General features: G+C 36.4%; 2 protein-coding genes and 1 long non-coding RNA gene across 3 annotated transcripts; all 3 read left to right on the forward strand.

Annotated features, from left to right (window-relative positions):
- The first annotated feature begins 10,561 nt into the window (after nt 1-10,561).
- On the forward strand, nt 10,562-11,230 carry LOC140889002 (agamous-like MADS-box protein AGL80). The gene has a single exon (XM_073296695.1). The coding sequence runs from the start codon at nt 10,562-10,564 to the stop codon at nt 11,228-11,230; it is 669 nt and encodes a 222-aa protein (XP_073152796.1).
- A 962-nt stretch (nt 11,231-12,192) lies between these two features.
- Nucleotides 12,193-15,412, forward strand: LOC140891837 (uncharacterized). Its single transcript, XR_012152613.1, has 3 exons — nt 12,193-14,570; nt 14,675-14,706; nt 15,154-15,412. It is a non-coding gene; the product is annotated as an uncharacterized lncRNA (long non-coding RNA).
- An 8,545-nt stretch (nt 15,413-23,957) lies between these two features.
- Nucleotides 23,958-25,017, forward strand: LOC140889003 (uncharacterized). The gene is made up of 2 exons (XM_073296696.1): nt 23,958-24,320; nt 24,442-25,017. Exons 1-2 carry the CDS (start codon nt 23,958-23,960, stop codon nt 25,015-25,017), a joined length of 939 nt encoding a protein of 312 aa, XP_073152797.1.
- The last annotated feature ends 647 nt before the right edge of the window (nt 25,018-25,664 follow it).

Raw genomic sequence — 25,664 nt, forward strand, 5'->3', positions numbered from 1 at the left:
AAGGAAAAACTGCTGAAGATGATATTGAAGGCTTGCTGGAAATTCCTCCCGAAGAACACAGTGTTGTCCTGGATGTTACAACACCAAACACAACACTGGTTCCTCCAGAAACTGTCCATGAGGAAAATTCCCAAAATAATGAGAAAGCTGAGATGATTACTGAAAAGGACATACCAAGCAAGATACAGAAGAATCATCCATCATCACAGATTATTGGAGATGTTCATGGAACAAGGCAAACCCGAGCTAAGGACAAAGTTGACTACCGCAAGATGGTTGGGTTAGTATGCATGAGTTCCGTGTACTCACAGGTAATGCATTCCTGTTTTGTTTCAAATATTGAACCCAAGAATGTCAATGATGCTTTGAATGATGAATTTTGGGTAAATGCCATGCATGAAGAACTTGAGCAATTTGTCCGAAATGATGTCTGGTTTTTAGTTCCACCTCTTGATCATGGTAATGTCATTGGTACAAAATGGATTTTCAAAAATAAAACCGATGAATCAGGAAACATCATTAGGAACAAAGCAAGGTTGGTTGCTCAAGGGTATACGCAGGTTCAGGGGGTTGATTTTGATGAGACCTTCGCTCCTGTTTCCCGCATTGAGTCAGTCCGACTATTGCTGGCAATTTCATGTCATATGGGTATAAAACTTTACCAAATGGATGTGAAGAGTGCATTTTTGAATGGTATTTTAAATGAGGAAGTGTATGTGAAGCAACCCAAAGGCTTTGAGGATCCACACCACTTGGATCATGTTTACAAGTTGAAAAAGACACTCTATGGCTTGAAGCAAGCTCCATGAGCATGGTATGGTAGGTTGACCAAATATTTGCTCGAAATTGGCTTCAAACGAGGTGAGGTTGACAAAACCCTTTTTATTCAAAAGGCCAAAGGTGAAATTCTTATTTGTCAAGTCTATGTGGATGACATTATATTTGGTGCCTCTTCTCAAAAGCATGTTGATAGTTTTGTTGAATGCATGTCTTCTACTTTTGAAATGAGCATGGTAGGAGAGTTAACTTTTTTCCTTGGACTGCAAGTTAAGCAATCAAATGATGAGATTTTTCTTTGTCAAAGTAAGTATGCAAAGAATTTGGTAAAAAAGTTTTGCAAAGAGAATGTTAAGAACATGAAAACTCCAATGGGTTCGAGTGAAAAATTGGGAAAAGACAGTGTTGCGGCTGGTGTTGACAACACCATGTATCGCAGCATGATAGGAAGTCTTTTGTACTTGGCTGCTAGTCGCCCTGATATCATGTTCAGTGTATGTTTACGTGCTAGGTACCAATCTGATCCAAAGGTAACCCATTTAAAAGTTGTTATGAGAATTTTGAAATATGTTTCGGGTATATTGGATTTGGGATTGTGGTATACGAGGGAAACCAACACTAACCTTATAGGTTTTAGTGATGCTGATTGGGCTGGTGATGTGAATGATAGAAAGAGCACTACGGGTGGGTGTTTTTACCTTGGCAATAATTTGGTTTCATGGTATAGTCGTAAGCAAAATTGTGTGTCACTTTCGACTGCTGAATCAGAATATGTGGCAGCCGGAAGTTGTTGTACACAACTTCTTTGGATGAACCAAATGATTGAAGACTATGGTTTTAAGAGTGAACCCCCCATTGTTTATTGTGATAATTCGAGTGTTATTGATAGATCAAAGAATCCAGTTCAACACTCATGCACAAAACACATTGACATTCGTCATCACTTTATTCGAGATTTGGTAGAGAAAGGTATGCTTCGAATGAAGTTTGTTGGAACCAATAACCAATTGGCAGAAATTTTTACTAAAGCATTAGATCATGAAAGATTTTCAACTCTTCGGAGGTCTTTCAGCATGTGTGCATTATAATCCTTTGCATGTGTTGTCTGTGGTGTTACAACACTACCGACAATACTGTTGTTTTTCTTGTCATGCATATTTAGGATTTTAGGCATTCTGCACTCACTCTGTTATGTGTAGTGTTTAAATCTTTGTTTCATTGATTCAATCGATGCCAAGTTTTTCTGCAAATTTTTTTAAAAAAACACACTGGCCCTTGCAAATCGAACTCTGACTAAACCACTAAGTAGTTGAGGGATGTACGTGTATTCCATGTGCATGTCCCATGTGAAAGGTGGTTTCGCAAATTCACTGTTCAGTTTTTTAATAAAGTTTGATGACCAATGTCATATGAACAAGCTTTATAAATAATCAGAAGAAAATGAAAAAAGCTACCTAATTGAGTCCAATGAAGACTGTTCTTTTAGTGTGCAAGCTACCACTTCCGAAATTTTTTTGAAATCAAGGGTAATCAAGTGTGTAAGTCTAAAATGCTTTTCGAAAAACTATGGTGTTGTTGATGATGTTGGCAACATGAGAGGCAACACTACACTTGTCATTATATCGTTTTGCTTGTGATTGCATTTTTATTTTTTGTTACACCCTGTTTAGGCATAAAATAGGACATGCATATGCATTTTTGCTAATAGGGTTCTGTTTTTGGGTAAGGTTCTAAATAGACGAATTTTGATAATTTACCTTATTTATTGAAAATTGAATTTTTGTGATTGATTTTGTTTCAGTGGAGTTAGGCCGATGTGGAGTTAATTCTGGAAGATTTGGGATGAAATATATATCTTGGAATATTGCCTTATTTATGGGATTTTATCTCTTAAATCTCGGCTTTTAAAATTCTGGCCGTTTAGGAAAGTTATCGTTAGTAACTTGGGGAGATAAGGGATCAGGATAATTATGAGGTTGTTAGAGGAAAAATGTTACCGTTTTGTGATAGGACTCTTATATATTTGGTTTCTTTTTATCGGATGTTATCATCTTTCTGTTTTTTTTCCATTACCCGATTGAGTTTCCTACAAACCCTACCCTTCTCTCACTCTCAAATTTTATTGCAATGGCAGACTTTGATCCTCAAGACATTCGAAGCGAGATGGGCCATAAAGAACCCAATGTTGCTGCCGGTGTTACAACACCGGAAATCCTATCCATGGCGTCTTCTCTGCCGATTGTTCCAGTTCCCATGGAACCCGTTCTAATTGCTGTTCTCATGCCGAGCGAACCTGGGAACGCCATTGATCTCGAGAATCCACCTGATTTTTTTGTCCTGAATCGAGTTCATCCTCCTCCTCCGATGACTCGCCGATCAAAGAGGCAGGCTGGGTATAATCCTGACTTTACCCAGTTCAAGCATTTTTACAAGGGTCCCCGCATATCTATGGCTGAAGAAGATCGCAACTCCGGTGATGATTTTGATGATGCCAACTATGAATTTGTGGCAAGAAAGAAACCCTCTGGTTCTGCTGCTGCCTCTGCCTCCGCTCCGATCATTGAATCTGCTTTTGAAAGCGATGATTCAAACTCTTCTGATGGTGTTCCTCCTAAGGACACTCCTGCAGCTACTATTCCCCAAGAAAGTGCTTCTTCTGATGAAGATGCCACTCTGGCTCAAATTTTGGAAAGCTTGAAGCATGGCAAGGCGTCTTCGTCTGTTCCTCCCTCTGCTCATCTCTCCGATGATGAGCCTAATACTGAGATGATGAAAGAATTTGCTCAGGGCAAAGCACATCAAGATTCTGCCTCTTCCTCCTCTTTCTCCTCTGCCAAGTCTGCTGCTGACTCTTCTGATAAGAGTGCTGATATTGGAGAAGAAGAAGACTCTGAAGATATTTCTAGCATGGATGCTGATGAAGAGCCTTTAGAGACAAAGGATGTTTCTGCTACTGATGTCAGTGTTGTTGTTGGTGTTGTCAACACCACGGACAACACTGTTGATGAGGACTATGACATGGATGCTGCTCATTCCCTCATGTTTTACTCTGGTGATGCTGCTGTTGTCTGACCTCTCTCCACTCATAGAGGTATTCTGGATGAAAGAAATATAGATGTATGCTCCTATGATAGGTACAATCTAATTGATTTTTTGAGGCTTAGGCAACTTTACTCTACTGTTGTTGCTTTGATACCCTACTGTAAGAGGGTAATTCTGGAATTCTATGCCAAAGCATTGAAGATCCAGAGTCTGCAAAGTGTGGTTTGGTTTACCTTTGGGGTCGGTTGTTCGAGTTCACTCCAGCCGTGATCAATTCACTCTATTCCACCCCCCGATGTTGATGAAGGACCCCATCCAGATGTTAATGAAGTTATCTTTGTACTTACTGGTGGGTTGGTCAAGAAATTCTCTGACCATTTTTCTGCAGCCAAGTTGACTTCATTTTATTCGGTCCTTCACAAGATTGCTGTGAGGAATTGGACGCCTTCCTCAAACTCTACCGTAATCACACGGCCACAGGCGTTCATTCTATATGCCATAGGGACTGGGAGTCCTTTCAATTTTGGAAAGCTGGTATTCAAGACTGAACTCTAGTTTGCTGATGGAGGACTCAAATCTACTAAGATGCCTTTTCCATCTTTAATTTATGGCATTTTGGAATCTCAGGCTTTCATCCGCAATATAACAGAAGATCTCACTGATCAACCTGAGATTTTGAAGTTAGCAGCTGGACTTCTCAAGGGAAATCATGTTCTGGATTTGCCCTGGACTGCTACTCCTACCCCTGCTGCTGAAGCTGCTGGTGTTGCACCCGGTGTTGCCAACGCGGGTGAAAACACTGAAGAAACAATGCCTACTCCTACTTCTTTGGAATTCACCACTGCCACAATACAACTGCTGATGACTCGTACTGAGGAAAAGATTGCTCAAGCACATGAAGATATTGCCTTCTACAGCACAGTCTTAGCTGATTGTCGGAGACAAATTGACATTTCTGGCCAAACAGAGGGAGATAGTGCACAAGCTGAAGCTGGTCCATCTGGGACTAAAGATGATGAGGATGAAGCTACTGATCAAGAGGGATCCGATAGTGATCAAATTTAGATTTTGCTTCTTCTCTCATCTTTGCTTATTAGTTTCATTTTTGATTTTAATATAAGTGTTTTTTTTTTGTTCTAGTTATGTACCTCAAGTGCTCTTACATGCTTTAACTAGACTAACAACTTCTACCCCACTTATGCTCTGATATATGAATTATAGAATCCCATGTGTTATTGTCCATGTTATCCACCGTATTACGACACGGGGGGACAACACTTCAGGGGGAGACTTTTCAGTTCTGGGGGAGAAGATTTTTAAACTCAGGGGGAGTTTATGATTATCTCATACTTGTGCAATGTTTTGTTCAGAAAGCAAAAAGGGGTAGATTGAAAGAAATTTTATTCCTTGATATTTTCGGCTCTTAATTAATTGGATATTATAAAATTTTTCTTTCTAGACATGATAAAATATTTGGTACATATTCTGTGTCTATCTCGTATATGTTAAAGATATATTTGCCAAAGTTAAATCGTGTCTTGATAAGGTGATTATTTGATATAATACAATTCGATATTATCAAGATTTGATTTGCAAGATTTGATAAGAGTTTATTTCCTACTAAAAGATAGTTGCTTATTCTTGTAGGACTCTATCTAAGGAAATCTTCAAAATTTGAATGCTAATCTATAAAAGGGGATTTTACGCACAAGATAAAACGAGACTTCAGACGATAATTCACTGCGCATACTCTGAAGAATTCTGTTGAAGAAACTGAAGAACTCTGAAGCAAGGTTTGCAACCATCGTTGTTGCATGTCCCCGTGTTGCCGTTCGTGTTGAAGACATCAGAGACAACACTGTGGAAACTGTGTTGTCGAAGATCTTTTTTGTCTCTTCAATTTAGGCTACGGGAGTTGCATCCAATTTTTTTTTATACTCTGTTGTATTTTAGGATGCAAGTTTGATTTTTCAACTTGTTGAGAAATTTAGGATTTAATGACTTTTCGTAAAATCACTAGGATTATCTTTATAAGACTGATCTTACGTTTACTAGTGATATTTAGCCCTAAGGCACCCACAAGAGTTTTTATACTCGTGCAAAATTATTTACTTGTGTTTTATTTATGCTTTAAATTTCATCTGCACTGTGTTGTCTGTAGTGTTACAACACAAAATACAACACTGCCTATTTTACATAACCAACCACGTACACCGTTTCTTTTATATGTTAGTCAAGTAAACCAATTTATTTATTATTTTACGTGTGCATGATACTGTTCATTGTTTTACTATAAACCATGGGTCCACCACCATGGCCGACAAGATATAAACACTGTGGGGTCATATAATCTACGAGAAGTTAGAGAGTTTATTTTTTTATTTTTTATTTTTTATAAAGATGATAAAAGGGGTTGATTAAATTATTCGAATTCAAATATTTTATTTTGTAATTGTTGCCTTGTCAGAACAAACTGGGTTATATAATTTTGAGAAAAAAATAAAGTTGATATTTGTGAAGTCTTAAATTTGAAACCTGAGAATAAGTCAAAAAGATACGCTCGATCAGGCCAATTGACTAATGTGGCAGCTTCATAAATGTCAACCTATATTACAAAATGATGTGTACCAATCAATCAATTTTTTTATAATATCCTTTCATGCAATATTTAATATAATAGGCCAAAACCTCTATACATACAATCAAAGTGAAAAATACTCGAGTAATAAAATGTCATCAGTTAATGAAAATAATTTTGACCACACAACTTGAATTATGTAAAAAAAAAAAAAGTCAAGAAAAAAAACATAAATATTCTAGTGAACTAACACAACTTGAACTAACATAGATCGTTGTTTCTGACATGGTCGTTCGGATCGATCGGAATCAATGAAGAAGAAGAAGAAGAATCGATGCACATACAATGAAAGTAGGGCATGGGTTTTTGGCCGGGGATTTAGAGATTTAAATGCCTAGTTGACAATTTCACTTGATTGGTTTTAATCCTGAATATGATGTAATGACTATAGTAGTGTTTGAAAGAATTTCTATGAAGCACTTTTCAGCTTTTATTTAACAAAAATTCACTGAGAAAAAATTAAAAAGTTTGGACTAAAATGGCTTGTCGGCATCATTTGGAATTGAACCGTGAAATACCCAAAACACCAAAGTACTGTTGATATTTGACCGAGACATGGTTTGTTGGCCTATAAATACCATATATGCTTCACTCCATTTTCAACAATCTAAAGAATACATAATTACTGCAATAATTAAGATGGCTAAATATGGATTCAGCTTCACCATTTTCTTCGCCCTGATCTTGTTTTGCTTTCTTGTCGTAGCTTCAAACGGTGTGTACTCACCACTACTCTTATATACATGTTCGCTATCTTCTTCTCTTCATTACGGAGACAATAATTCCATAAATATTAATAATAATTCTGCAAAAATATTCTTGCAGCGATTCCGTAAATTTTAATATGTTCGTATATATAGTTTGTCATGTATGCCTTAACAATATTAATTAGTTATATATGTTATCAAGATGAGATTCGTGACCGTAAATTTTAATATGTTGCATATATGCCATATGATCTCGATACAGAGATGCAAAGGGCGGAGGCGGCTGGACTGTGCGCGAAGTTGAGCCAAACATGGACTGGAATTTGTATTCGAACGGAGAATTGCAACAGGCAATGCAGGACCTGGGAAAGGGCTCAGCATGGAGCTTGCCACAGGAGGGGATTTGGCTTCGCTTGCTTTTGCTACTTTAATTGCTAGCTGATGAAGAAGTGAAGCAGCTGAATCAATTAGTACTGTACGCTTTCTTAAATATGATAAGTAATAAAGTCTAGCTTATGTTTGCTAGCAAGACATGGTATATATATATGGTTCATTCGCTAGAACCATGCTACATTAATATGTAAACATGGTCGGTACGTTGTCTGTTGTTGTTACTTCAGTTTGATAATTTTGTATGCTTGAAATATTTTTGGGGTTTTGGTGTTTAATTTAACTATCTAAGACAAAACTGACTAAACTAAACCGATATCAAGTCAACTGAACTGATGAAATGGCAACTGGACTACAAAATTGAATTAAACTGGACTAGTCAACTAAATTGAATAAACCTTGAATTAGACTTCTGTACGTGACTCTATACCAAACTGAAAGAAAAATCTTTAGTCCAAATCGACATTCTCTTAAGCATATCAGTTTATCTTAAACACAACTGAATTGGTTCGGATAAAGTTTTTTTTGTACAAAATTGACTTTAATTTGAAAAATCCGCGAGCTCTGCCAAATGTACTATTGTCAGAAAACTCAAGTTAACATGCACAACACAAGTTTAACGACTACTATCTTTGAAACAAATATAATTCAATTTATGAAACCGTTATAACAAATGCCTATAAATATAGGATGATCTGGCTACATCTTCGGCAACCCTCGCTTACTACCAAATATTCAATAGCCCAACTTATAAACACAAAGTTCTCATATTTTTGTATTCTGATCATTAAAGATCATATTGTGCTTAGGATTTTATTGTAAAAGTTTAATTTTTTTAAATTGACAGTTAGCAAACTGCTCAAAGTTGTGAAGTTAAGTGCTAGTAGATTCAGTTTGGCAATGTTAAGTCCTAACTGAACTGTGATTTTTCAAAGAACTTTTATCTCCAAAGCCAATTTGGTAAGTGCAAGTTCTGTACTTATATTTTATATGACTGAAATATGATTTTTTCGTTTCTCGAGTGATATTATGCGTCTTAGTATTTGTTCGCATCGTGTGTAGGAATTTAGGCAACATATACTTTTTGGTGTGAAAAAATATAGAAAATGACAAAAAATAGAAAAAAAAATCACAGGATAAAGAAATAACTCGATGTTCAAGGGCATCAGCGCCTATTTTTAGGAGCCCCGGCGCCCTTTGTAATTTCAGAGGGAAAAAAATCATCGATCAGTGCCTCAGTGCCCATTTTTGGGTGCCCTAGCGCCAATTTCTAGGCATCATATAGAGCCCGTCTCTGTACAAATTTTAGAAAAATTTTATTCTATTTTTTATAATGCGGTTGGGTTAATTTTAAAAGGACTTAGACAATTTTGAGAGAGGGGCTGAGTGACCGAGGAGAATTTTCCCTTACTCGAATTTTATGTGTTTAGATGCAGAGAATTATGTAAAAGTCGTCTCCCACAAATATGAGTGTTAATATTTATATGCAAAAATCTGATTGTTAGGCTTCCATTTAATGTCATTATTTGTCATAAACTCGAGCTAATACGTCAGTACAACTTTGAAGCAGCTGGGTTACTGAATTGACCCATCTCAAATGACATGCATAACTGAACTTAACTCAATTAGTCTCCTAAACGGAACTGAACTGAAATATGCTAAATTGAAATTTTGGGTTCTCACAATTGGTTAGCTCCAATGGAGAGCTCTGGCTGAAAATGGCATATGACAATCTATATATAGAAGGGTTTCATTAGGAGAGCTTAATTGACGTGTGTGGTTCCCTATTTCACACGTTTGATCCTCGTATTTTCTCCTATAAATACTATGTTTGAGAAGATCATTATGCATTTACTATACTCATAATTTAAAATCTCCGTTCGCAACCCGCTCTAGATTGTCCTCCGTCTTTAACTTGAGCGTTGGAAAGAACATATTAGGATCAACAACATCCCAACTGGCTTCTAATGTCCTGCTTGAGATTTTTGGACTACTCTGGGTCTAAAATTGTACCTCGGGTCAACTCCAGTCACGAGAGGAAGACAACGTAACTTTTGTGATTATCAATATTAATTTTGTAAATGGTCATATTCACCAACCAATTATCTTGTCGATGCAACATGAAAAAATTGTTTATTAATATTACTCGATCGCGTAGTTTCAGAAAAGATACTCGAAAAATCAGCTTAATGACAAGTAGAATAAAATTTGAGCTCGCAAATTAAAAATATAATAATTTTTAAAAACTAATTAGATATTAACTGTTAGTGGTAAAAATAAAAAATTATTATACTTAGACCAAATACTCGGAATATAATTACTTGTATTTTGATCCTTGCATATTATGTATAAAACATCCTATTTTCCAATATGTAATTCTAAAAATCTTATAATTACAAAAATTTATAAAAATTTTTCTAATTACGAGTATTAAGTTAATATGTCAAGTTGACTTCAACATATGTGGTTGATTCCTTCCTCATTATGTTTGAAATTCCATATAGATCAATTTATTCAAAATTTTAAAAATCATTCTGATAAATTTGGAGTACATTTCAAAGATTGAGTTTATTTTTCAACAACTATTCAATTTACTTTTTATTTATATATATGTCAAAAAAAGAGTTATTTTAATTTGTATCGTGAAATACTCTATATTATTTGATTTCGATTATGTCGTGCTACGACATTAAATTTAACAACGGAGGCTTGTACGCTATGAATAATCACTACGCTAATATTATCCAACACTTCATTTAATTATCGATCAAGATCAATTATTATGGCTAACGACAATAAAAAAAAATACTCATGTCACTACATATCAACAACATTCGCATGCAATGTATGAAATACACACGCCATTTAATGTTCATAATCTGATTTTAATTGTAACACCATGAGACAACTTACTTACTAAATTATGAGATGCCTCTGGCTTATAAATTTGGGCATTCGACCAAGTGCAAAATCACTTACTAAACAAAGATTATTATTAAGCAGAAAAATGCCGAAGAAAATAATCAAACACGAGAAGATCCCCGACGAGAAACAGAGGAAAAAAGTTTACAAGAATCGGTCAGAAGGGTTGCTGAAAAAAGTGAGTGAGTTGTCAATCCTCTGCGGAATCGACGCGGCGGTCGTGATACACAAAAGAGACGAGAACAATGCGACCCTTTGGCCTTCTCCCGAACTCTACATGGAGAGAATGCACAAATTCTTGAGCTTCTCTTCCGTAGAAAGGGATAGGAAAATGGTGACGCATGACAAATTTTTGGACCAGAGAGTAGTCGATGAATCGAAGAATCTCTTCAAAGCACAGAAGACAAATGAAATCTTGGAGGGTGAGTTGGTGACAGATGAACTTATTAACGGCAAGATTTCATATGAACAACTTGACTTGATCCATATGAACAACATGAACTCGCTCGCGGATGAAATGCTAGAAAGTATGGATAAAATCATATATGATAATGATCAGCTAGCAAGCGAGCAATATCATGAACAAAAACAGCTAGCTAGCTCATATGTGATGCCTCCTCCAGTCCCGAATCTTTCGCCGCTCGAAGATCTGTTGAGCTGGAGCGACACGTGGCTCGATGATCATCTGATGATGTCTGAACAATCTGGAGGTGTCGCTGGCTTTATGGGATTCAAAGGAGATGAACGTCACTAATATTAATGTCATTAATTAATACAACTAGTTGTTAATTATTTACTTGTAGTTTTAATTAATCTCAAATATTTGAATTTGTAGTTGTGTTCTAGTCTCCGTTTACATGATGTAGTTTTTCAATTTAATGCAAATTAATCATGATTATTTGAAGTTAAGAAGAAATTTAAGTTTTTGTTTCTTGATGCGTTTAAAATTTCTCAATGCATGTCCTATTCTAAAACTACCCTTAAAAAAAATATTAGAATTAAATTTTTTTAAAAAACTTAAAATCGTTAATTCCATATCGGTTTTTGATTTACTATTAACGAAAATAGTTAATTCCAAAGGATGATTGATAGTTCTGAATCGCCAGCTTATTTGAGTTAGCATACATCTGCGTACGGCTTATATATCCATCGACCGAATTAATAAAATTTCTAAATACAGGAATGAAATTCTATACTACTCTTAAACCAAAATAAATTTATTTTAACTTAAAATTATTAATTCAATATAGTTATTTTTGTCAATGAAAATAGTTAATTAATTTAATAACCCTTATAATTAATAAAATACAGAATGAAATGATTTTTTTCCCAGTAATTAATCTTTTTTTGTTTGTGAGGTGAAATGAAATCATGTGTAAAGTCGAGTTATTGCTTTGGATTCAGAAGTAATGAACAATAACGACATGTTGAGTATATATCACTAAGGGATCTGTTGCAGTAAACCTCTCTTTAGAGATGTATGATTTGGTACGTCACTTTCACATGAAATGTTAAAAACCTCACTCATTTTTTAAATCTCTCTGTTATCATAAACTTTTTCAACAATTTTTTACTAGTCCCAATGTCAATTCACTTAGGTCCTGTTTGTTTCGCATGATGAGTGAAGGATGACATGATATATCATTTATCATCCACTGTTCTTCTCATTTATTTGTCTCCTTTGACTTATCCATGGGCCTGATAGGGCCCGTATGAAAACACTGTTTTCTACTCAGGAGACATCCCTCTTCCCAAGCGAGATGACTTCTCATAATTGAAACAGTGTTATAGATGAGCGATTTATTTGACCAAATTGCCCCGGGTATTTGAAGATAACCCTAGGTTCTTGGTTCTCACTCATAAGAACGGGTCAAATGCGCGATGTCGGCAGCCACCATGGTTGAAGAAATAGCTTGGAGCGAGGGATAAACACATCGAAAGCTCTTGATTTCTGAAGTGTACAAGAAAGTAGCCATACTGATCTTCTTCTGTCTACAGTTCTTGTGAAATTCGTAAGAATGTACCCAAGTTCTGAATTTTAATTATCTGTTATAGAAATATTTGTCTAGTTCGTTTTCTTTTCCCCTGTTACGAAAATGTTTGTTCATACCCATTAACGATGTTGACAATAAATTCATTTTAGAACTGTAATTTTGCAGCAAAGCAGCTACACTGTGGAATTTTTTCCCATAAAAAATTATAATTTGAATTTTGTTTATTATATTTTGTTTCTGATCAGGGTTATTGAATTTTTATTGACATAGTAATGAAGGAAGTTCCAAAAATAGTGTAAAATTCATAATTGAACAATATTATTCCCACATGCTACCACCAATATAGACCTTCTCTATTAGAAATGTTTATTATTAATTACCTTCATCATTTTATTAACATGGAAGTTTTTGGTGTGCGGATCGATGTTTATGACTACATTAGCTGCTGCAAGAATTTATTATTGTACTGATGTGTAACTTTGTTATGAAGTGAACAATTTGTTCTATAGAAATTTTATTGAATGATGTGATATTTGAGCTTTATGAATAATGACATTTTGTTCCATCCATTTTTGAAAGATATGTCTAAAAGAACTGTCTGATGATATATATTCTTTCAAGCGGTAACCATGTGTACTTTTGGATTTTAAATATAAATTCTCGATGATATATATGCTTCCAAGCGGTAACCATGTGTACTTTTGGATTTTAAATATAAATTCTATTGGTTTTTTGAATATTTTATGATATGACAGTGTTTTCTCCGTCATGGCTGAAGGGGATGGATATGTGCAAGAGTTTTTAGTGCTAAAAAAAATTCTGAGTTCTTCTTATGTGTTTTTAACCATTGTAACACGTTTCTATATCAAGTTTGTATAAAAAAAAGACGTAGGCAGCGAAGAATACGTGTGCGACTAAACGAGCCAGAAAGAATAAATGCAAGAATGAGCTATTTACAAAGGATATTTGACTTAGGAGACTTCGAGTGTCTTGTTAATTTAAGAATGACTCGTAATGCATTTGCACGTCTATGTTACCTACTAAACCATGTAGGTGGGATAGTAGAGTCTAGATACACACGAGTTGAGGAAAATGTTGCCATGTTTTTGTCTATTTTAGCACACCATAAGAAAAATAGAGTTATTGGTCACAACTTTGTACGTAGTGGACATTCAGTTAGTATTTATTTCCATGAGGTACTAAAAGGTGTTCTGAAATTGCATCCACTACTCGTTGTTGTAAGGCCCGGGATTAATTAGAGATTAATCCGAATTTATTTAGTTTTAATCCGAGTATATTTAATTTGGAAATATTTAGAGTTTTGATTTAAATTCTAATATTCTTAAATTATTTAGGATTGAAATTGAATTAAAATAAGGGCCGAGGACCAAATTGCAATTATTGAAGAGTTGAGGGACCAAATTGAAATTCTCTTATAACTTATCAGATTTTAAGTGTAAGAGTCAGCTTATGCAACGTGTAAGCATGGAATTTTGTTCAGAATTTTGAAGCTAAGAACAGAGAGCTCGATTTCTAGCTTTCATTTTTTTTTGAGTTTTTGATCTTCAAAACCATGTAACTTTTGAACCGGGTATCTGATTTAGATTCCGAAAAGTGTTCTGGAATCCTTACGACAAGGGCTTCGATTTGGTGTAAGATTTTATATCTTTTAGCATGGTTTGAATTTCGAAAATTGACAGATATCAGATATTGAGTTTTCAATCATGTTTTGCAATTTGTATTGCGTCTAGTTTCGACACCGGATCAAAGTTGGATGATTGAAGGGATTGATTATGATTTGTAGCATGTATATCGATGAATATAGCTGCTGTTATGATTTTATGCTATTGAATTTGATAAAATATATTCTGATATATGAGTTTGAGTTACAAGTTTCGAAGTCAGGATTACGTCGGTTACCGATTTGGAATCGCTATGTCGTTTAATCGAGTTTTGGAACTGTTTTGATAGCCGAATTCTGAGTTGAAGTTGTTATTGAGATGTTATGAATGTTATAGTATTTTTCTTATTCAGTTTCAGTTGAGTTTGAACGATAAACGACACAGGACGCCGACTTGAACGAACGAAGAAAGAGTTGAGGTTTGAAATGCGATTGATTGATGAATTCTTGATGGTTTTGACTCGTTTCTGAACTGATAGATTGATATGAAGTTTGATATATGTATTTTGATTATATCTCGCAGATTTGAAGAGTTCAGAACCTCGATAACTGAAGGTATAATGACGACATCGCGAAGTAGGGACTTTGAAACTCAAGAACAATTATCTTTGAGTTGGCCCGCAAAAATCACATATTTGTTTATGTTTTGATTTGATTGTGGTGTTGTCGATCCATCTCAGGTAGTGGATCTTTAAATTTGAGTTGATATGATGTTATATCGAATTGATTCTAAGCCAAGGTTGCGGTTAACCTTATTTGCGAGTCGTTTACGAATTCGTTAGATGGATATCCATGTCAAGATCATTTATGAATCTTGATGGCTTCGAAGTTATATGAATCAATTCGTAGTTAAAGCGTTTGAGTACTCTATTTGTTGAGTTGAGTTTCAAATAGAGTCGATATGATTTATTTAACGCTTTCAATATGTTGGTTATACTGAGAATTGTATCTCACCGGAGTTATCCGGCTGTTGTCTTGTTTTGTATGTGTTCATGACAACAGAGAGGGCAGGAGCTGATCATCGACGTCATTGATAGCTGGGAGAGAGTCTAGCACGTGAGGACTCGGGTTGTAGATGATGTTTTGAATGTTAGAAGCAAGGAACCTTAGAAATTGTTGGTTTTGAAATACATGTATGAAATTTGAGATAGTTTGGGTCGGTTATCATTCTTTAGCGACTTGGTTGATGTAATAAAATTCATGTATACTTGCTTGGGACACTGTTTATATGTATAAGCTTGTGTTCATATCAAAACATCAGGTTTGGAAGCTGTAAATTTTCGGGCAAGAAGCTGTCCAGGGCAGCGCCCGAGCTGCAGAAAACAGCAGCCCAAGCGCGGCCCGGGGCAGAAAGTTGCTCTTCGATTTGAGCATGGCGCGCCCGAGCGGCGCTTTTCAGCCGCTCGAGCGCAGCCTATTTTTTTTTAAAAAATTTTTTTTTTTCGTTTGTTACAGCTTCGGATGCTTGGTGATTGCTTATTCATTAATTGCCCTTAAGATTTGAGATTAGCAACCCGAGGCCCCACAACAGGTGGTCTCAGAGCGTTAAGTTTCTCGGACTATGACTAGATGAGTGGGGTAGATCGAGTCTTTTACTCTGATTTAAGTATTCTTGAAGCATTTTTATTATCTGACTTGATTTACAGCTTTAAGAATTGCACGCTATCCGTTATCTGATATTATTGGAAGCATGTAATAATACGACTGAATCAGATTCGATCTTTTGAGAAGGCATTGAGGAACTGAAACAGAAATGTGTTATGATATGATGAACTGTACACTAATGTGTTTGATTATCAGATATGTCTCCCCGACCAGCACCGAGAGTTAGGCAGACATTGGCTACGAATCAGCCTGAACAGACAAATGCTGCACAGGTCCCAGTGACAGTGTCCGAACATGGACAGGGTAGTACGTCTACTGACGAGTTCAGCGATGCTAATCCGATGGAGAAACTTCTGAAATGATTCTAGTCATTTAAACCACCAAAGTTGCAAGGAACAGAGAATGCTATAGAATGTGAGAACTGGCTGGAAGATATTGAGCAGTTATTTGAGTCCATTGACTATACAGATGATCGTCGTGTGAGACTGATAATTCATCAACTGCATGGCCTTGCCAAGAGTTGGTGGATAGCGACGAAGAGAGCACTGAAAAACCAAGGTACTGTTATTACCTGGTCTGTATTTCGAACTGCTTTCTATCAGCGTTTCTTTCCTATGTCTTATCGCAAGGACAAAGGAGCAGAGTTTGCAAGTTTGCAACAGGGACAATTGAATATTGAAGAATATGTTGCCAAATTCACTAGTCTGTTGAATTTTGCACCACATATCGCTGTTAGTGACGAAGCTCAAGCCGATCAAGTCATCAATGGCTTGAATCCTGAGGTGTTTACACTGGTGAATTCGGGAAGCCCGAATACCTTTGCTGATGCTCTGAATCGAGTAAAGGGGACTGAAGCAGGGATACTAAAACAACGAGAAGCACAGTTTGTGCCACAGCCAGTGAGACAACCACAAGAACAGCCACAGATTCCACAGCCACCTCGATTTGAAGCTGGAGGTAGCAGCAGTGGAAAGAAAAATTTCTTCAAGGGTAAGAGCAAACAGTTCAAGAGATCAGGTGGTGGTAGCTCTTCTAGTTCTAGTGGATCTCGACAGTCTAGAGCTGGACAGAAGTCTGATGTATATTGCACCAAATGTGGAGGTCGCCATACTGATGAACAATGCCGAGGTGTATTTGGTAGCTGCCACATTTGCAACAAGATGGGACACTTTGCAAGAATGTGTCCACAATGAGGATCTGAAGGTGCACAGGGTGTAGGAGCATCGAGACCGATGGGTCAATCTACATATTCAGTTCACTCTTTTTAACCACAGCCTGCCGCACCGAGTAGAGGAGGAGGTCAGACGGTGAATCAACCTCCAAGGCAACAAGCAAGGGTGTTTGCATTGACTGAGGAGCAAGCACAAGCAGCACCAGATGATGTGATTGCAGGTAACTGTTCTCTTTATGGTTATCCTGCTTATGTCTTATTTGATACTGGTGCGTTGCATACTTTTATATCTGAGCAGTTTGTTGCATTGCATTCATTACCTGTTGAGCCCTTAGCTACTGTTGTATCTATTTCATCACCTCTGGGTCGAGGTATTGTATCAGTGAAGTCTGTACGAAATTATATATTACAGTGTGAGGGGCATGAGATTGAGCTTGATTGTATTATACTCGGTTTGTCTGATTTTGATTGCATAATCGGTATTGATATACTAACCAAGTACAGAGCTACAGTAGACTGTTTTCAGAAGTTGTGAAGTTCAGACCTGATATGGCTGATGAATGGAAATTTTATGGTAAGGGATCAAGATCTAAAATTCCATTGATATCTGTTATTGCTATGACTGAGTTGTTACAGAAAGGAGCAGAGGGATTTCTGATCTATGCTGTTGATGTATTGAAGACTAGTCCGACACTGACTGATATACCGGTGGTGAGTGAGTTTGCAGATGTATTCCCTGATGAGATTCCAGGACTGCCACCGTATCGAGAGGTAGATTTCAGTATTGAATTGATGCCAGGTACACAGCCGATATCAAAAGCACCTTACCGTATGACACCGATTGAATTGAAAGAACTGAAAGACCAACTCGAAGATTTGTTAGCCAAGGGTTATATCAGACCGAGCGTCTCTCCTTGGGGTGCTCCAGTATTGTTTGCTAGAAAGAAGGACGGATCGATGAGACTATGTATTGACTACCGGCAATTGAACAAAGCAATGGTAAAGAATCGCTATCCTTTACCTCGTATCGATGATTTATTTGATCAATTGCAGGGATCGTCAGTATATTCGAAGATTGATTTGCGATCCGGATATCATCAACTGAGGGTTAGAGACGAAGATATTCCTAAGACTGCATTTAGAACCAGGTATGGTCATTATGAATTCATAGTCATGCCTTTTGATCTAACGAATGCACCAGCAGTGTTTATGGGATTGATGAATAGGGTATTTCAAAGATATCTAGATGATTTCGTGATCATATTTATCGATGATATCTTGATTTATTCTAAGAACATGTGTGAACATACTGATCATCTCCGAATTGTATTGAGAACGTTACGAGAAGAAAAATTATATGCCAAGTTATCCAAATGTGAGTTTTGGTTGCAGCAAGTCGTGTTTCTTGGCCATATAATATCAGGAGATGGTATATCAGTGGATCCAAGCAAAGTAGAAGCTGTGATCAGTTGGCAAAGACCGACGTCTGTACCAGAAATTCGAAGTTTTATGGGCTTAGCTGGTTATTATCGTCGATTCATTCGAGATTTTTCATCTATAGCGAAGCCTATTACACAGCTTACACAGAAGAATGCACCATTTGTTTGGTCTGAGGCATGTGAAAGGAGTTTTGTTGAACTGAAAAAGAGATTGACTACTGCGCCAGTGTTGACAATCCCTAAAGGTACTGGTGATTTTGTTGTTTATTGTGATGCTTCTCACCAGGGTTTGGGATGTATTTTAATGCAGAAAGGACATGTTGTTGCTTATGCTTCTCGACAACTGAAACCACATGAGATTAGGTATCTGATTCATGATCTTGAATTGGCTGCTATCGTTTTTGCATTGAAGATTTGGAGACATTATTTATACGGCGAGAAGTTTGAAATCTTTTCTGATCATAAAAGTCTGAAGTATCTATTCTCACAATCTGAATTGAACATGAGACAACGACGATGGCTTGATTTATTGAAGGATTTTGATTGTGAAATCAAATACTATCCGGGAAAATCTAACGCAGCAGCAGATGCCCTAAGTAGAAAAGTATGTGCTCTATCTTTATCTACTATAGGTGTATCTAGTTTGATTGAGAATTGTTGTGTTTCTGGGTATGTATTTGAGACAGATAGAAGGCCAATGAGAGTGTATACAATTAGTGCTGAGCCAGAGTTATTGATTCGTATCAAAGAAGCACAGAAAGCTGATCAGAGTATACAGAAATCGATTGAAATGATCAAATCAGGACATCAGTCTGAGTACAAGGTTAGTGATGACGATATCTTGTATGTAAATAACCGAATAGTTGTTCCTAATATTATAGATTTGAGACAGAATATACTGAAAGAAGCTCATTGTAGTCGCTTTAGTGTACACCCTGGAGGCAGAAAGATGTACAATGACTTGAAGAGTCAGTACTGGTGGAAGCAAATGAAGTCTGATGTGACTGAATTTGTATCTAAATGTTTGAATTGCCAACAGGTGAAAGCTGAAAGAAAGAAACCGGGTGGCTTATTACAGAGTTTATCAATTCCTGAATGGAAATGGGATCACATTTCCATGGACTTTGTAACGAAGTTACTGCGATCATCTCGAGGATGCGATGCTGTTTGGGTGATCATCGACAGGTTGACGAAATCTGCGTGCTTTATTCCTTATCGAATGACTTATCGTCATGATCAAATGGCGGATCTCTATATTCGAGAAGTGGTAAGACTACACGGTGTGCCAAAGTCGATTGTATCTGACCGAGATCCGAGGTTTACTTCGCACTTTTGGCATAGCCTACAGGAAGCTCTATGTACGCGTTTACATTTGAGTACTGCTTGCCATCCTCAAACCGACGGTCAATCTGAACGAACAATTCAGACGCTTGAGGATATGCTTAGAGCTGTAGTACTTGATTTTGGTGTTACATGGAAAAATTCTATACCACTCGTGGAATTTTCTTATAATAACAGTTATCAGACGAGTATAGAGATGGCACCATTCGAAGCGTTATATGGGAAGAAGTGTCGATCGCCTTTGTATTGGGATGATGTTTCTGAGGTACCTGAGTTAGGGCCAGATATGATCAGACAGATGACTGAAAAGGTGAAACTGATACAACAGAGAATAAGAACAGCACAGCACAGACAAACCAGATATGCGAATGTACGACGACGGCCGTTATCATTTGATCAGGGAGATAGAGTGTTTCTGAAGATTTCACCATTCAGAGGCACCATTCGATTTGGAAAACGAGGGAAGTTATCTCCGAGGTATATTGGGCCGTATGAGATTCTCGAGAAGATAGGCAATCTAGCTTATCGACTCGCTCTTCCTATGTCTTTATCTGGAATACATGATGTCTTTCATGTATCGATGTTGAGGAAGTACATATCTGATGCATCTCATGTGATTCAGTCCGATGAAGCTGAATTGGATGACACTCTTAGTTATTTCGAGCAACCAATTCAGGTTCTTGATAAAAAGACGAAGCAACTCCGAACGAAGACCATTCCATTGGTGAAGATTCAATGGAGTAGACACGGAGTTGAAGAAGCAACCTGGAAAGTCGAAGAAGATATGAAGCAACGATTTCCTTACTTATTTCATTGATGTGAGTTTTTATTCAGTTTTCAGTTATTCTTTATTCTTATGAGCATGCGGACTGCATATCTATACTGTTTATGAATTCGAGGACGAACTCATGTCTTAGTGGGGGAGAAATGTAAGGCCCGGGATTAATTAGAGATTAATCCGAATTTATTTAGTTTTAATCCGAGTATATTTAATTTGGGAATATTTAGAGTTTTGATTTAAATTCTAATATTCTTAAATTATTTAGGATTGAAATTGAATTAAAATAATGGCCGAGGACCAAATTACAATTATTGAAGAGTTGAGGGACCAAATTGCAATTCTCTTATAACTTATCAGATTTTAAGTGTAAGAGTCAGCTTATGCAACGTGTAAGCATGGAATTTTGTTCAGAATTTTGAAGCTAAGAACAGAGAGCTCGATTTCTAGCTTTCATTTTTTTTTGAGTTTTTGATCTTCAAAACCATGTAACTTTTGAACCGGGTATCTGATTTCGATTCCGAAAAGTGTTCTGGAATCTTTACGACAAGGGCTTTGATTTGGTGTAAGATTTTATATCTTTTAGCATGGTTTGAATTTCGAAAATTGACAGATATCATATATTGAGTTTTCAATCATGTTTTGCAATTTGTATTGCATCTAGTTTCGACACCGGATCAAAGTTGGATGATTGAAGGGATTGATTATGATTTGTAGCATGTATATCGATGATTATAGCTGTTGTTATGATTTTATGCTATTGAATTTGATAAAATATATGCTGATATATGAGTTTGAGTTACAAGTTTCAAAGTCGGGATTACGTCGGTTACCGATTTGGAATCGCTACGTCGTTTAATCGAGTTTTGGACCTATTTTGATAGCCGAATTCTGAGTTGAACTTGTTATTGAGATGTTATGAATGTTATAGTATTTTTCTTATTCAGTTTCAGTTGAGTTTGAATGATAAACGACACAGGACGCCGACTTGAACGAATGAAGAAAGAGTTGAGGTTTGAAATGCGATTGATTGATGAATTCTTGATGGTTTTGACTCGTTTCTGAACTGATAGATTGATATGAAGTTTGATATATGTATTTTGATTATATCTCGCAGATTTGAAGAGTTCAGAACCTCGATAAATGAAGGTATAATGACGACATCGTGAAGTAGGGACTTTGAAACTCAAGAACGATTATCTTTGAGTTGGCCCGCAAAAATCACATATTTGTTTATGTTTTGATTTGATTGTGGTGTTTTCGATCCATCTCAGGTAGTGGATCTTTAAATTTGAGTTGATATGATTTTATATCGAATTGATTCTAAGCCAAGGTTGCGGTTAACCTTATTTGCGAGTCGTTTACGAATTCGTTAGATGGATATCCATGTCAAGATCATTTATGAATCTTGATGGCTTCGAAGTTATATGAATCAATTCGTAGTTAAAGCATTTGAGTACTCTATTTGTTGAGTTGAGTTTTAAATAGAGTCGATATGATTTATTTAACGCTTTCAATATGTTGGTTATACTGAGAATTGTATCTCACCGAAGTTATCCGGCTGTTATCTTGTTTTGTATGTGTGCATGACAACAGAGAGGGCAGGAGCTGATCATCGACGTCATTGACAGCTGGGAGAGAGTCTAGCACGTGAGGACTCGGGTTGTAGATGATGTTTTGAATGTTAGAAGCAAGGAACCTTAGAACTTGTTGGTTTTGGAATACATGTATGAAATTTGAGATAGTTTGGGTCGGTTATCGTTCTTTAGCGACTTGGTTGATGTAATAAAATGAATGTATACTTGCTTGGGACACTGTTTATATGTATAAGCTTGTGTTCATATCAAAACATCAGGTTTGGAAGCTGAAAATTTTTGGGCAAGAAGCTGTCCAGGGCAGCGCCCGAGCTGCAGAAAACAGCAGCCCGAGCGCGGCCCGGGGAAGAAAGTTGCTCTTCGATTTGAGCATGGCGCGCCCGAGCGGCGCTTTTCAGCCGCTCGAGCGCAGCCTATTTTAAAAAAAAAAAAATTTCGTTTGTTACAGCTTCGGATGCTTGGTGATTGCTTATTCATTAATTGCCCTTAAGATTTGAGATTAGCAACCCGAGGCCCCACAGTTGTTAAGCCAACTCCTGTTGCTGATGACTGCTCAAACGAAACGTGGAAATGGTTTAAGGTAAATAGACTCGTGCTTATTAAATTACAATGTATCATTTTTCAAATTACCATTTAACTTTGGTATTAGGTATTCATTAATTTTTGCTGTTTTATAAAATTCATAAAACTGATTTGTAATATTAATCATCATAGGGCTGTCTTGGCGCGTTGGATGGTACATATGTGACTGTTCAAGTATCAAATAAAGATAAGCCAAGATACCGAACAAGGAAAGGAACAACGGCTATCAATGTATTGGCTTTTTGTGAAATGAAGATGAATTTTATATATTCTTTAGTAGGTTGGGAAGGATCAGCTGCAGATGCAAGGGTTCTTCGTGATGCAATTCACCGAGAAGATGGGTTAAAAATCCCGAGAGGTAGGTTAGTTTTTATTTTATTAAATTAAACTATCCACTAAATTATGTGAATGATGATGTGTGTTTAATACAATTTAGCAGCTAATAAAAATTTATTTTTTTGAGTTTTTATATGTTAATTTTTTTGCATATATATGTTGGATTTAGCCCTGTATTTTATCATTGCAGGTAGTTACTACCTTTGTGATAATGGATACGCAAATGTGGAAGGATTTCTAACACCATTTAGGAGACAAGATATCATCTTCATGACTGGGCAACTGGAGGTTCACTAAACTACAAGGAATACTACAACTCAAAACATTGTCGTGCACGTAATGTCATTGAACGAGCGTTTGGTTTGTTGAAGAGACGTTGGGCAGTACTTAGGAGCCCAACATTCTACCCTTTGGATGTCCAAAATCATATCATATTAGCATGTATGCACTTACATAATTTCATAAGGTTTGAAATGCATGAAGACCCACTAGAAGGAGTTGATGATGCACTTCGTGGTGTGGTAGAAGATGTTGAGGAGGATTTTATTGATAACATTGAGTCATCCTCATCTTGGGATTTGTGGAGAGAAAACCTTGCATTGTCGATGTATAATAATTAGTATAATAATTTAGATATAACTATTTTGAGTACGTAAATTGTAATATATTTGTGAAGCCTAGTTTGTGTGTGCGTGACCTATGTTCATCACATGGTGACCTGCTTATGCAATATTTTTTCATATTAGTTTTTTAACTTCATTCAATGTGTGATGCGGTCCTCTCATGTATTTTTTGATTGTCATGTTTTCATTATTTTTCTTCGTAGTTGATGTATGCTTCCGTTTTTGTATGTAATATAAATTCTATTGTTGTTTATTTATACCATTTATTGAAGTTACGTTTTGTATTCTTAATTTTGGTAATTTCTTAAGATTTTGCAGTGTTCTAAATCAGTTATCATGGAATTTGGAGCATCTAGCAATACAGTGGGGGACAAGGGGAAGAAATCTGACAAAGGAAGGCGAGTGTGGACTTCAGGTGAGGAAGAAGTGTTGATCCAGTCATTGAAAGAAGCAATTACTGGTGGATGGAAGAGTGAGAACGGTTTCAGATGTGGTTACTTGAATTTCTTAGAGAAAAGATTAATGACCATATTCCCAGGTACGGACTTACGAGGCTGCCCACACATAAATTCGAAGATTCATGTATGGAAAAAAACTCATGGCACATTGGCAACATTGCTTAGTAGAAGTGGAATAGGGTGGAACGAGACTAAAAAAATGATAGAGTCAACTGATGAAGCATGGGAAGGCTTTGTAAAGGTAAAGGCATATTCATTCATAAAATGCTTGAGTTTGGTAGATAAAAGTGTTTGATTTTTTTTGTCCCATGGTTCTTTGAGTTGTAATTGTTGAAGTCCATAATTTGTCACTTTTTATGCAGACTGATCCTAATGTTCGTACATGGCGTTACAAGTCATGGCCATATTTTGCAGATTGGTGTGAAATATTTGGCTATGATCGTGCCAATGGACAACGTTTGTCAAGTTTCACTGCTGCTGTTCAACAAGTGCTAAATGTTCCTGAGGATGTCATTGCTGAAATGAACGTTGGATTCGAGCACTTGTTAAATGAGATGGAGGGGGGAAGTGAATCTAACTCAGTTGCAAATCCACCTTCATTCACTACATCAACCAGTAAGAAGGCCACTTCAAAGAAACGAAAGCATCCTATTGAAGGGGAAGAACTGTTTGTTGATGCCATCAAGGAATTTACTGTCGTCACAAAGGAAGCTATTGCTGATCTAGGTAAACGTCTGAGTCAAGACTACGAAATTTCTATGCCTGTTTCAAAGGATGTTCTAGCTGTGCTTCAGACAATTCCTGGCCTGACTCGTGAAGAGAAACAAATTGCTGCTGAGATTTTGGTCGAAAATCCGAAAAAGTTAGCACTATTTTTCAGCCTTGAAGATGATGAAAAACCGTTGTTCGTCAAGAGGATTATGAAGATGCAAGGCTAGTGTTGTGGGTGTTGTGGTTATGTTCACATTCTACTCCACTTTTTTTGTATAATGCACATGTAAGTACGGATCTAAATGTGTTTTGACAGTGGAGAGATTTGATGACATAGTATGCATAGTTATGTTAGGACCACAAGTCTTCCTTGTGAAGTATTTGTCCCTGAAGGGTGGGCCTTTTGTGTTGTGGAATGTCTTTGTAATCTTTTGGAAAGTACAATTAGTACGTCTAATTTATTCTATCGCACTCTTTTACATACCACCATTAGAATTTATATTATTAATTTTCCAACTTGCTACTATTTCGAATTATATGAATTACAGTGACACATGAAAATTTTCAATTCATGTGATACTTTTATAATCATATTATTCACCTCAAAAGCATTTTCACGAATCCAAGTTCCGTCTAATGCCACTAGTTACATTGACCGTTCGATGATTACATTGGTGTCTAAAGAACTAAGCCTAATTACATATTATAACAAAATGAAATAGAAAGAAGAAAAATATTTTACAAAACTTAAGACTAATTACATATCGATAACAAAATTAAATAGAAAGAAGTAAATTATTTGTACAAATCAATGCATCCCATAAACATTAATTTTTCCAATACATGATCTCGAGGCCATCCAGTGCTAAATATT

Source organism: Henckelia pumila, chromosome 3 (assembly GCF_033568475.1).
Source record: "Henckelia pumila isolate YLH828 chromosome 3, ASM3356847v2, whole genome shotgun sequence".
NCBI lineage: Eukaryota > Viridiplantae > Streptophyta > Magnoliopsida > Lamiales > Gesneriaceae > Henckelia > Henckelia pumila.

Coding starts and splice junctions, on each gene's coding strand:
- LOC140889003 (XM_073296696.1), top strand. CDS start 23,958: ATGGAATTTGGAGCATCTAGCAATACAGTGGGGGACAAGGGGAAGAAA. Junction 24,321..24,441: donor CATGGGAAGGCTTTGTAAAG/GTAAAGGCATAT, acceptor CTTTTTATGCAG/ACTGATCCTAATGTTCGTAC.
- LOC140889002 (XM_073296695.1), top strand. CDS start 10,562: ATGCCGAAGAAAATAATCAAACACGAGAAGATCCCCGACGAGAAACAG.